The 12,863-nt window shown below is 48.8% G+C and overlaps 1 protein-coding gene across 1 annotated transcript in view; it reads left to right on the forward strand.

Annotated features, from left to right (window-relative positions):
- Nucleotides 1–12,863, forward strand: part of vat1l (vesicle amine transport 1-like) — a 43,647-nt gene that overhangs the window by 30,226 nt on the left and 558 nt on the right. Inside the window, exon 8 of the mRNA XM_081358850.1 lies at nucleotides 9,089–9,172. Coding sequence (XP_081214976.1) covers nucleotides 9,089–9,172 — 84 coding nt within the window. The remainder of the gene's footprint in view (nucleotides 1–9,088; nucleotides 9,173–12,863) is intronic.

A 12,863-nucleotide genomic window follows, 5' to 3' on the forward strand; every position in this document is an offset into this window, starting at 1 on the left:
CCGTGGCGGCATCTGAGAACGAGGATTGGTCGGGCTCCGCGGACCCCTCCCCCCCGTCTCAGTTAGACCCTTCTGACACTCGAGCGAACATCGACGCCGAACTCTTCCGCGTCATGTCTCGCGCTGTCAACGAGCTGGGACTCTACTGGTTTTTCTCCAGCTGAGCCTGCCAGAAGCCGCCTCGACGAGTGGTACCTGCCGGGGCGCCAACAGGCCCCTCGTCAGCGCGCCGCTCCATTTCTGCCTGAGGTCCACTAAGAGCTCACTAAAAGCTGGCGCGCGCCCTTTTCAGCTCGAACGCGCTCATCTGCTTCTTCAACGCCCTCCACTGTTGACGGCGCTGAAGAAAAAGGTTATGTGTGTCTCCTCCCACTGGAGGAAGCGGTCGCTGCACACTTATGCCCTCCCACTGCAGGAAGTTGGAGGTCTAAGACTGTGCACCCATCTAAGCCGTGCATAACTACTTCGGCCATTGCCAGCCGCGCTTATGCTGCCGCCGGTCAAGCTGCCTCTGCTCTCCACGCCATGGCGACCCTCCAAGTGTTTCAGGCGAAGCTCCTCCGCTACATGGATGAGTCAGGCCCTGACCCAGACACTTTTAAGGACCTCAGAAGTGCGATAGATCTAGCGCTACGGGCCACTAGGACCACCGCTCAAGCACTGGGCCGCAACATGGCAGCCTAGCAGTTTTAGAGCGCCACCTATGGCTGACATTGACCGAAATCAGGGACGCAGACACAACCGCCTTCCTCGATTCTCCGGTCACAGCATCTGGTCTCTTCGGCCCATCTGTCAGCGGCTTCGCAGACCGCTTCACTGAGGCTCAGAAAGTCTCCAGCGCCATGAAGCATTTCCTCCCTAAACGCTCCAGTTCGGTCCAACGGCGCCCCAAGGGCACGCCGTGACCTGAGAGGGTAGCTTCACAAGTCCTCCAGCCCCGCCCAGTGGCTGAGACTAGCCAGCGCATGAAGCATGCAAAACGGTTCCTGTTCCCTAAGCGCCAGGGCCCGCAGCCGAAGCTCACGCTCGATCACGAGCCCAAGAAGCCGTCCTAACCGGCTTAAAGAGGGGTCATTGTCCCGCCGCGGCCGGACCAGCCCCGAAGATCGCTCGAGTGCTACTCTCAGCCCCCTCTTCAGTTCAGGCGGTTGGAGCAGTATTAAATGCAGAACATGGGCCCGTCACCTGTCACGCACCCCTGCACTCAAACGCTGTTTTAACAGCGACCCACAAAAAGCACAAACCGAGCAAAAATTTCTCCCTCACATACATGTCAGTTCGAACCCCCAACACTGGGCGTTCCAGATATGATAATGTCTCTGTCTCTGCGGGCTCTAGCTTGGCAAGCTATTCCCGGAGTTTCAGAATGGGTAATGAACATCATAAAGCGCGGTTACTCGCTTCAGTTTGCCCGCAGACCACCGCGTTTCCGTGCGGTTATACAAACCACGGTAAGGAGCACACTGAGTCATGTCCTCCGCACCGAAGTGTTAAGTCTGCTGGCCAAAGGGGCCATCGAAAAGATCCCCCTTTCTCAGAGCGAGTCAGGTTTTTACAGCCGTTACTTTCTTGTTCCAAAGAAAGACGGCGGCCTGAGACCCATTTTAGATCTGAGACATCTGAACAAGGCTCTCATGTCACGGCCGTTCAGAATGCTCACGACCAGACACATCCTGGCGCAAATTCGCCCAGGCGACTGGTTTTTCTCAATAGATCTAAAAGACGCTTACTTTCACATTCAAGTGAACCCCCACCACAGGCCATTCTTGAGATTCGCCTTCAAGGGGCAGACATACCAGTACACAGTCCTACCATTTGGACTGGCACTGGCACCTCGTACATTCACGAAGTGCATGGATGTAGCTCTCTCCCCCCTGAGACAGCGGGGAATGCGCATCCTGAACTACCTCGGCGATTGGCTCATATTGACCCAGTCAGAGGCGGAGTCACATACTCACAGAGCCTGGTTCCTCAGACATCTAGAATGTCTAGGGCTCAAGGTCAAATTTGCCAAGAGTATTCTGTTGCCCAGCCAACGTATCACGTTCCTGGGAACAGTTCTCGACTCTGTACTTATGAGAGCATGGCCCACACCGGCCCGTGCTCTAACGATTCAGCAGTTCGCAGCATCGCTCACAGAGGGCTCTTATGTACCCCTCAGAACGTTCCAGAGGATCCTTGGCCTCATGGCCTCCGCATCATCAGTACTCCAACTCGGCCTACTGCGTATGCGTCCTCTTCAGCTGTGGCTAGCACCTCTGGTGCCACCCCACGCCTGGCATTCAGGCCACTTGGTTATCAAGGTAAACCAGCGCTGTGTTCAAGCCCTGGCACCTTGGAAAGACGCCAGCTGGTACCAGCAGGGCGTAAGCATGGGGGTGGTCTCAGAGAGGAGGGTGATTTCAACAGACGCTTCCAACTCAGGTTGGGGAGCGCTGTACGAGGGCAGGCCTGCCTCCGGCCTCTGGTCGAGCTCGGAGAAACGCCTACACATCAACTGCCTCAAATGAGAGCAGTTTTCCTGGCCCTGAAAACCTTCCTCCCATACCTGGCTGGACACCACGTATTGGTCCGGACGGACAACATGTCAGTGGTATCTTACATAAATCGCCAGGGCGGCCTCAGGTCCCACATCCTGCTTGCCATAGCCACCCAGCTACTGTTATGGGCTCACACCAATCTGCGCTCGCTCAGGGCAGCTCACGTGCCGGGCACGTTGAACACAGGAGCAGACATGCTCTCTCGGGGCAGGGTTCCCCCAGAGGAATGGTCTCTCCACCCTCAGACGGTTCTCCTACTTTGGGAGGTCTTCGGGAAGGCAGAAGTAGATCTCTTCGCCTCAGAAGACAATCGTCACTGCCCAATCTTCTTTTCAAAGAACAGGGATGCGTTGGCCCACGACTGGCCCAGCCTTCCCCTCTATGCGTTTCCTCCGGTCTCGATGCTCCCTCAGGTCATCGAACGGATCAGAGACACGAAATGCGCAGTGCTCCTGATAGCTCCTCTCTGGCGAACCCAATCTTGGTTCCTGGAGCTGATACGGCTGTCTGTGACAGACCCTTGGCCAATCCCAGTGAGGCGCGACCTCCTGGCTAAGGCCAACAGGACTATAAGGCATCCCCGTCCCGATTTGTGGGCCCTACACGCTTGGCCACTCAACGGGTACCCCAGGACCTCCCAGAGGGCGTCCTGAACACGATCAGGGAGGCTAGAGCTCCGTCTACCAGACGCCTCTACCACCATAAATGGTCAGTGTTTTCCAGCTGGTGTTTAGCTCGAAACCTCGACCCACACACTTGTGAAGTACCAAGAGTGCTATCCTTTCTCCAGGAGATGCTGGATGCGGGTCGTTCCCCCTCCACTCTCAAGGTATACGTAGCAGCAATTGCTGCACAGCATGTATCGGAAGCCGGAGCCTCCTTAGGAAAATGCGACCTTATAGTTCGCTTCCTTAAGGGCGCCAGAAGGCTTAACCCGCCTCGGCCGCCATCTGTCCCAGCATGGGACCTTTCTTTGGTTCTGCGGGCTCTTAAGGGACCTCCCTTTGAACCACTTCAGTCAGCCGACCTAAAACCTCTCTCCCTGAAAACCGCCCTGCTGTTGGCACTGGCGTCAGTCAAGAGAGTAAGTGACTTGCAGGCGCTCTCTACTAGCGCTTCCTGTCTGGAATTCGGCCCCAATGACTCTAAGGTCATCCTTAGGCCAAGACATGGATATATTCCTAAGGTGCTCTCAACTCCATTCAGAGCCCAGGTTATTTCTCTGTCAGCTCTTCCCACTTCAGAAGAGTTCAGTGATGTTCTCACACTCTGCCCTGTCAGAGCTTTGAGAATTTATTTAGAGCGTTCAGCCTCTTTCAGACAGTCTGAACAGCTTTTTGTTTGTTTCGGGGGCCGAACCAAAGGTCTTCCCGTCACGAAGCTCACGCTGTCCAGATGGATAGTGGATGCCATTGCTCTGGCCTACACCTCACTGGGCCTTACATGTCCCATAGGTGTTAGAGCTCACTCCACGAGAGGCGTCGCCTCCTCGTGGGCCTGGTCGAGTGGTGTTCCTATCGAAGACATTTGTGCGGCGGCCGGATGGTCCGTCCCGTCCACATTTGTGAGATTTTACAACCTGGAAGTTCCTGCTCTGCAGGCACGAGTTCTCTCTATCTAAGCTCTGGCTCTGCGGACCCAGGCTGGTTTTGACATTCTTTCTGTCACACTTGTGCGACGACCGGCTAGTCTGTTTCGTCCACATTTGGAAACGTTACAACCCAAAAGTCCCTGCTCCGCAGGTACGAATTCTCTCTAGCTAGGCCCCAGCTCTATGGATCCAGACTAGTTATGAAAATGTCTATGCAGGACGTTATGCGCTATATAACGTATGCGGCGGCCGGCTGGTCCGTTCCGTCCACATCTTAGACCTTTATGGTACCTGCCTTATAGGCATGAGTAGTCTCTATCTAATGCTGGCTCTGTGGACCCAGACTAGTTTTTGACTCAGACACTGGTTGTCATCTCGTGTTGTGGGATTCTTAAGACTGGCCCTTGGCCCAGCTTTATCTGTTTGGATATCTAAGGGCCCGAAGATTCGGTCTCTTTATCCTAGGCTATTCTGTACTTCCTGGAGCTCTCGGTGAGTCAGATTGGCCAAAGACGACAAGCACGGCGTTTTAAATAGTGTTCCCACAGCGTTTTCAACGCAGTACGAGAGAACGTTCTCGTAAGGGAACGTACTTGGTTACTTACGTAACCTCGGTTCCCTTAGAGATAAGGGAACGAGTGCTGCGTTGCCTTGCCGTGCTATTGTCTCTTATGGCAGGTGTCTTTTCGCTTCAGTCGATTTAAACCTGTCAAATGGCGGATTCTCTGTGTATTTATACTCTTCTGTCACGTGCAGTTTCGCGCGCTTGACTCTGGCAGAGTGCCAAGCGTCCCGATTGGCTCGCGCTCCTCTGCTGTTCCGCCATTGGTTCGTGCAGTTGCTTTGCACAAGTCAATCAGCACGCTCACGCGAGCTTCTAGCTCTCGCATGTGCTGCAGCAATGCGTTTTAAAATAAAGGCTTCAATATTCTCGAGAAAAGGAGTTTTCCCACAGCGTTTTCAACGCAGTACTCGTTCCCTTATCTCTAAGGGAACCGAGGTTACGTAAGTAACCAAGTACGTTTTACTGATACTTCATTCAATGTGTAATGTCGCCAAGTTAGATAAATGCTTTTATATATTGCAGAACAGAATGCAGAAAAAGAGAAACATTATCTTAAAATCGTCTCGCCACCTGAGGTTATAACTATAGCTCCCATACAAGGACGCAATGATAGCATGATAACGTTCGCGTTTCCCAGTGAGCCTAAACAACGGCGGCGGCGTAAACAAATTTAGTCAAAGTTGTCAATAGCCTATAAATGAACATTCAAATTCTTAACAAACAGTGGGTGAAAACAATCATTCACACAAATTGTCGCCCTACTGTGAATTTGCTTGATCATTTACAATAGAGATTGATCGCTGCTAGAAACATAAGTTACATGTTGTATTCACCAAAGTTAACGCTGACTGCATAGATCTAGCTAATTACATCCTTGTGTTGGTTTGGCGAACATGAATGTCAGTTTAGAAATAAAAATGGATTTACCTGTTCTGCAAAAACAGAGCAACTGAATGTCGGATTGGAAGCCCTTCTGCCGGCGGAGTTCTCGCCACCTTTCAAAGGTTTTTCCGATGTAAATTCGGGACTTCGTGCGTTCCTTATCCTTGTCCCTCTTCTTTGCAATCTGTTCATCGGAACGTCGTCTCTTTGGTCGTGTGTCGACCATAATTCAAACTTCCCTCTACATGCTTCTCTGTTCTCTCTCCTCCACACCCCCTTCACGTGCACACGCACTAACCCCCCAAACCCCACCCTCCAATACTTCTTGTCGGTTATTGTCTGGAACTCTGTTTATTATGTTTCGTGGTGCGGGTGAGCCCAGTTTGTTTTTGTTGCCATTTGTGGAGCCTGTGGTGTCTAGAGAGACCGCGTTTTTTTACAGTGTGTTCAGGGGACAGGCAGCTAGCGGAGAGTTAGGAGATGTTTGCTGAATGTGACAAAAAATGTTTTGGCCTAAAAAATGCGTCACATCACTTACAGAACATTTAAGAGTGAATGTGTGCATATAATAACTTTTTTGGGTTAAGAGTTATCCAAAATAATTTTAACAAGAAATAAAACAAGAACATAACCAGCCAGTGTTCAAAACTCTCTGCTGGCCTAAGCTCAATTTAAAACGGTAAGCTTTTAATAATGTTTTTAATTACAGTGGTACTGGTGGATTTCCGCGGGAAATTCGAGCATGTTTTTGTGTCATTACGTCACATCTGTACACATAAAGAAGAGTCTCGGCTAGTAGACTATGAGTGTGAGGATGTTGGAGGTGGAGATTTATAGCCTTTTCTCGTAGCACTTGATATAATTAAACTTATCAATTTGATGACGGATCCAGAAAGGTTCAAATGACAGTCACCAATGACAACTGGAGATTCACCCGCTGTAAAACGCAAAAGACTTCGGACTTCGGAGAAAAAAAGAGACTGCGACCAGGCCCATGCAAAAACAAGGATAAATATCGGGAAGAGCATTAAATGTAGTCGATGTTGTTAACATTAACAATTTGAGAACAAAGTATAATTTGCACAGTTTGACGTGATAAGATAAGCGATCGTTAGATTTAATCGGCGCGATTTACTACAATGCTTTTTTCCCCTTAGTTGGGCAGAACAAATGTGGATGTTACTTGTTCAGACGACGTTTTCCGGTGAAAATTCTTATGTTGGTCATACTTCCAAAAAGTAGAATCTGTGATTGCGAATGCCAGTATCCACACCGCCGGCGACTGACAGCCGCACATTCTCCTCAAAACATTGGATTCATCCGCGCTGTGCCGTGCCGAGGCACAACCCACGTAAAGTTGATAATTCCGCAAATAACTGCAATTGCAGATTTCGAACAGAGATGGCGACGAAGAGGAAAAACTACAGACTGCAGCTTTAAAATAAATATATTATTTGCAAATAGTTCAAAACACAATTCTAGTTTTTCTTCCATTTTCTTTATTCCCTTAAATTCCTTTAAATCCATTAATTATTTAATTCCTTTATATAATAAGACCATTGCACCCCCCACCAAAAAATGCCCCCACCCCCAGATTTTCAAGACATGGTTACGGCCTTGATTATTACTATACTAAATGCTGGAAGAACTAATTATATTAGAATTAAATTATATTATGAAGTCTGACATGGCTATGTGAAGAAATGATTTAGAAATGAATATTTGTGAGACTTTGAAAATTCGATTTGTGCTGAAATCCTCAGTGACCGACCGTATTCTGCGCCTCTGGGGATATATTGAGGCGATCTTTCCACTGATGCGTTTTATTGCCTCCAATCCTGCATGACCACTGTGACTCATTCAGACACAATCAAGCCCTCCACATATTTGCAATACCGGTGAAATGAAGCTGAATCTGAGGGACACGACTGGAGAAATGACCCTTGACGTTTAATGGGAAGAGAGGGCGGAAGGGATGATGTCCGTACTTACTCGACATATTACTCGAACAGCAGTGGCTTCCAATAATTAAATCCCTGTGTCCTCTGCCTTTAAAGCTTAGGTGTTTTTGAGATGAGTAACATGCAGAAGTTTAATAGTATAGCAGGTCTTAACAAGTACCATAAACAATTCTATAACACACAGTTTAAAATCATCATATGAAATTAGTGTATGATGGCAGTGCCCTATGAGTGGAATACTCAGATCTGAGAACTGTAATCTTATGATGTTTTCGTAAGGAATTGACAGTAAAGTGAAGTGAGTCTGAAGATTGATGAGCATGCACAGCCAAACTGACAGCTGGAACAACATACAGTGATGGAAACGATAATGAGTGTTTGAAACAGAAGGCATGTTTTTTTCCAGACTCTATCCGCATGAAGCCGGTGCTTTATCACCTGCATAAAGGTATCAATGAATACTAATGATGCTCTTACAGAGACTGTTAACTTGCATTGTTAATGCTAACGGTCCCTGAACGGACACATGTGGCACTCCGACCTTTATCAGTGCTTATCTGAACATGAAACCCTAGCAATTATTTGTTTACAAAAATATATGAAAAGGTTGGCTGTAACATACTGAAGACACTTTTGGTTTATAACAAGGATTTGTGGTGTGAAGGATTTGTCACCGTCTCTCCAGGATTACAGACGTTTGCCTTTGAGCAAGACACTTGGCTGCTGTAAGAGACTGTGGATGAAAAACATATTTTAAAAGGCAGTTTACTGTTTATGCCCATGACATTTTGAATTATGTATTATTACAATCCAGTGGTTTGAAACTAATATTTATGAATTGTTTTGTCATTTTGACTTTAGAAAGCTGATGCCAGGGACTGTTAAGGCCCTGACTAGCAGTTGTCATGTTTATTCATTTACTGATTCGATGTGGACATACTGTATCATCTTGCATCCCCCACATAACCTGTGGGCACAGGTTCATATTCATATTCAGTTCATATTCATATTCCCAGGTCAACTAAAGTAGCTCAATGGCCCGTCAAAAGTAGGCCAAAAATAGCCGATGCGATTTTCTTCTTAGTACGGCCGAATTCTCTACTGAATGTGTACGTCTGGGACTATGGGGGGTGTTTGGGGAGTATTGGAGCGAAATCATACTTGCGTGGGTTGAAATCAACCCGCTGAAAATATTTTTTTACCTATCTATCTATCTATCTATCTATCTATCTATCTATCTATCTATCTATCTATCTATCTATCTATCTATCTATCTATCTATCTATCTATCTATCTATCTATCTATCTATCTATCTATCTATCTATCTATCTATCTATCTATCTATCTATCTATCTATCTATCTTGTGAGGAAGTAGATTACATTAGTTTGATTGCTGATTGTGACTCTGCTGCCCTCTTTAGTCTTGTCTGTGGTGTTACACACTTGACAGTGACACGAGTCAGTATGGAGCGTCACTTCATATGAGCAAAAGCACATTTGTTTGACTTAATGAGTTTTCGTTTGTGATTTGTTGTGTTAACCTGTAGGTGAAGGAAGCCATGCAGAGAATCCATGACAGAGGAAACATAGGGAAACTCATTTTGGATGTGGAAAAGTCTCCTACGCCTTTGGTGAGTGAGTCATCTGAAAACCTGCCTAGTGTTCTAAGCCAAGCAAAACATTATGTGCAAAACATAATTATCATGTCAGCTATTGGTGCTGCCTTTTCATTTTTCTGTTTACATAATGTCTTGCATTGTTCAGTGTTCCAACACTATTTTTTATATATTCAGTGTACACACTCTCCAAGACTGTGTGAGAGAAAATAAATGCTCTTTTATGAAGCACAAATGCAGATTTGAATAATGCACCTGTTTAGAAGGAACAATAAATGATATTGTGACACTGATCCTCGAGTCAGGTGACATCACCTCAGCAGTTTCCATGGAGACTGTGCCTTATGACGCTGTTCTCAGAGGAGAGTCATAAATAGTGGAAATAGTGGCGTACAACAGTATGTGCTCATGAAGTCTACCTTTAGTGTCTTTATTTAAACCAGGGAGAAACTGAAAAACTGTTTTCAATTTCTGTCCCCTTCAAGAAGACGATTTTATTGTGTGTGTGTGTGTGTTGATTTCTTGATCTGCTGCATCTGAGATGTTTCTCCTTAAAAATGGAAGGTTTTAGAGGAAGAAACAACTGATAATGTCTAAACTGTTGCTCATAGGTCAGGACCCTTAAAGGATTAGTTCACCTATAAATGAAAATTATCCCATAATCAAGCCATCCTAGGTGTATATGACTTTCTTTCTTCATCCTAACACAATCAGAGTTATATTAAAAAATACCCTGGCTCTTCCAAGAGTGAATAGAGACTTTGAATCGATAATCCATATGGCTCCAGTTAATAAAGGCCTTCTGAAGCAAAGCGATGCGTTTGTGTAAGAAAAATAGGTTACACTTTATTTTAAGCTGTCATTGTTACAGTGATATTATATATTTAAGTACTGAGTAATATTAATCAACTACATGTACTTACTATAGGGTTAGGGTAGGATTAGGGTTTGGTTGAGGGTTAGTTGCATGTAATTATGCATAATTTACTGTTATTACTATGGTAAGTACATGTAACATGTAACAAGGACAATGTAAAATAAAATGTTTCCGAAAAATATCCATATTTATTACTTTATAAACTATAATCACTGGCTTCGGGTAACGGCCATAAGAGAGTCTAGTTCCGGCGGAAGAGTGACCTCTGACCCGACGCAAGTGACGTCTGACCTGACGCATGATGAGGGACCTCTGACCCGACGCATGACGAGTGACCTCTGACCCGACGCATGACGAGTGACCTCCGATAGAGTTCTCAACGGGCCTGAAAATTACAACCCGACCCGACCCGGCCCGTGGCTTTTAAAGCCCGAACCCGATGTAACCCGACACATAAACATGAATTATCTGCCCGAACCCGACCCGCGGCCCGACGTTGCGTGGTTTTTTTTTTCTCTCTCATACACGTATTATCATGACCAGCAGACGGGAATTCAAATCAACCTTTAATGTTCACGCCTTTTAACAATACAAACAATACAAACAACTGAAACAATACACTTTAAATATATAATTAGGCTGTAGTAGCGACGGTGAATTCACCTGCGGCAAGTTTACTTCTCACCAACTCCATCTTCTTCTCCAGGCTAAAGGCGTGCACGCAGCGGCGTCAGGTCTGCCCCCGCCCCTCTCCATGATGCACGTTACACGCAGCAGCCAGACTTTCTTTACGGTGACCAGCGGCGATGATTAATAAAGGTTTTTTTTTTTTTTACTGAGCGGAAAAGATTAAGCCCGAGGTCCGACCCGACCCGAGTCATTTGATTATATTTTCGACCCGAGCCCGGCCCGAACCCGCGGGTCCCGTCGGGTTTGTCGGGCCGACCCGACCCGTTGAGAACTCTAACCTCCGACCCATGCGACGGGTGACCTCTGACCCGACGCATCTCGCATGACGAGTGACCTCCGACCCGACGCATGACGAGTGACCTCCGACCCGACGCATGATGAGTGACCTCCGACCCGACGCATGACCTCCGACCCGACGCATGACGAGTGACCTCCGACCCGACTCATGACGAGTGACCTCCGACCCGTCGCATGACGGGTGACCTCTGACCCGACGCATCTCGCATGACGAGTGACCTCCAACCCGACGCATGACGAGTGACCTCCGACCCGACGCATGATGAGTGACCTCCGACCCGACGCATGATGAGTGACCTCCGACCCGACGCATGACGAGTGACCTCCGACCCGTCGCATGACGAGTGACCTCCGACCCGTCGCATGACGAGTGACCTCTGACCCGACGCATCACGCATGATGAGTGACCTCCGACCCGACGCATGACGAGTGACCTCTGACCCGACGCATGACGAGGGTGGACCTCTGACCTGACGCATGACGAGTGACCTCTGACCCGACGCATGACAAGTGACCTCTGACCCGACGCATGACAAGTGACCTCTGACCTGACGCATGACGAGTGACCTCTGACCCGACGCAAGTGACCTCTGACCCGACGCATGACAAGTGACCTCTGACCAGACGCATGACGAGTGACCTCTGACCCGACGCAAGTGACCTCTGACCTGACGCATGATGAGGGACCTCCGACCCGACGCATGACGAGTTAACTCTGACCTGACGCATGACGAGTGACCTCCGACCTGACGCATGATGAGGGACCTCTGACCCGTCGCATGACGAGTGACCTCTGACCTGACGCATGATGAGTGACCTCTGACCCGACGCATGACAAGTGACCTCTGACCCGACGCATGACAAGTGACCTCTGACCTGACGCATGACGAGTGACCTCTGACCCGACGCAAGTGACCTCTGACCCGACGCATGACAAGTGACCTCTGACCAGACGCATGACGAGTGACCTCTGACCCGACGCAAGTGACCTCTGACCTGACGCATGATGAGGGACCTCCGACCCGACGCATGACGAGTTAACTCTGACCTGACGCATGACGAGTGACCTCCGACCTGACGCATGATGAGGGACCTCTGACCCGACGCATGACGAGTGACCTCTGACCTGACGCATGATGAGGGACCTCTGACCCGTCGCATGACGAGTGACCTCTGACCCGACGCATGACGAGTGACCTCTGACCCGACGCATGACGAGTGACCTCTGACCTGACGCATGATGAGGGACCTCTGACCCGTCGCATGACGAGTGACCTCTGACCCGACGCATGACGAGTGACCTCTGACCCGACGCATGACGAGTGACCTCTGACTCAACGAAGGACGAGTGACTTCCGACGCATGACGAGTGACCTCTGACCTGACGCATGACGAGTGACCTCTGACCCGACGCATGACGAGGGACCTCTGACCCGACGCAAGTGACCTCTGACCCGACGCATGACGAGTGACCTCTGACCCGACGCATGACGAGTGACCTCTGACCCGACGCATGACGAGTGACCTCTGACCTGACGCATGACGAGTGACCTCTGACCCGACGCATGACGAAGGACCTCTGACCCGACGCATGACGAGTGACCTCTGACCCGACGCATGACGAGTGACCTCTGACCGACGCATGACGAGTGACCTCTGACCCGACGCATGACGAGTGACCTCTGACCCGACGCATGACGAGTGACCTCTGACCTGACGCATGACGAGTGACCTCTGACCCGACGCATGACGAAGGACCTCTGACCCGACGCATGACGAGTGACCTCTGACCCGACGCATGACGAGTGACCTCTGACCCGACGCATGACGAGTGACCTCTGA

The sequence above is a fragment of the Scardinius erythrophthalmus genome, assembly GCF_964197995.2.
Source record: "Scardinius erythrophthalmus genome assembly, chromosome: 2".
Classification (NCBI taxonomy): domain Eukaryota; kingdom Metazoa; phylum Chordata; class Actinopteri; order Cypriniformes; family Leuciscidae; genus Scardinius; species Scardinius erythrophthalmus.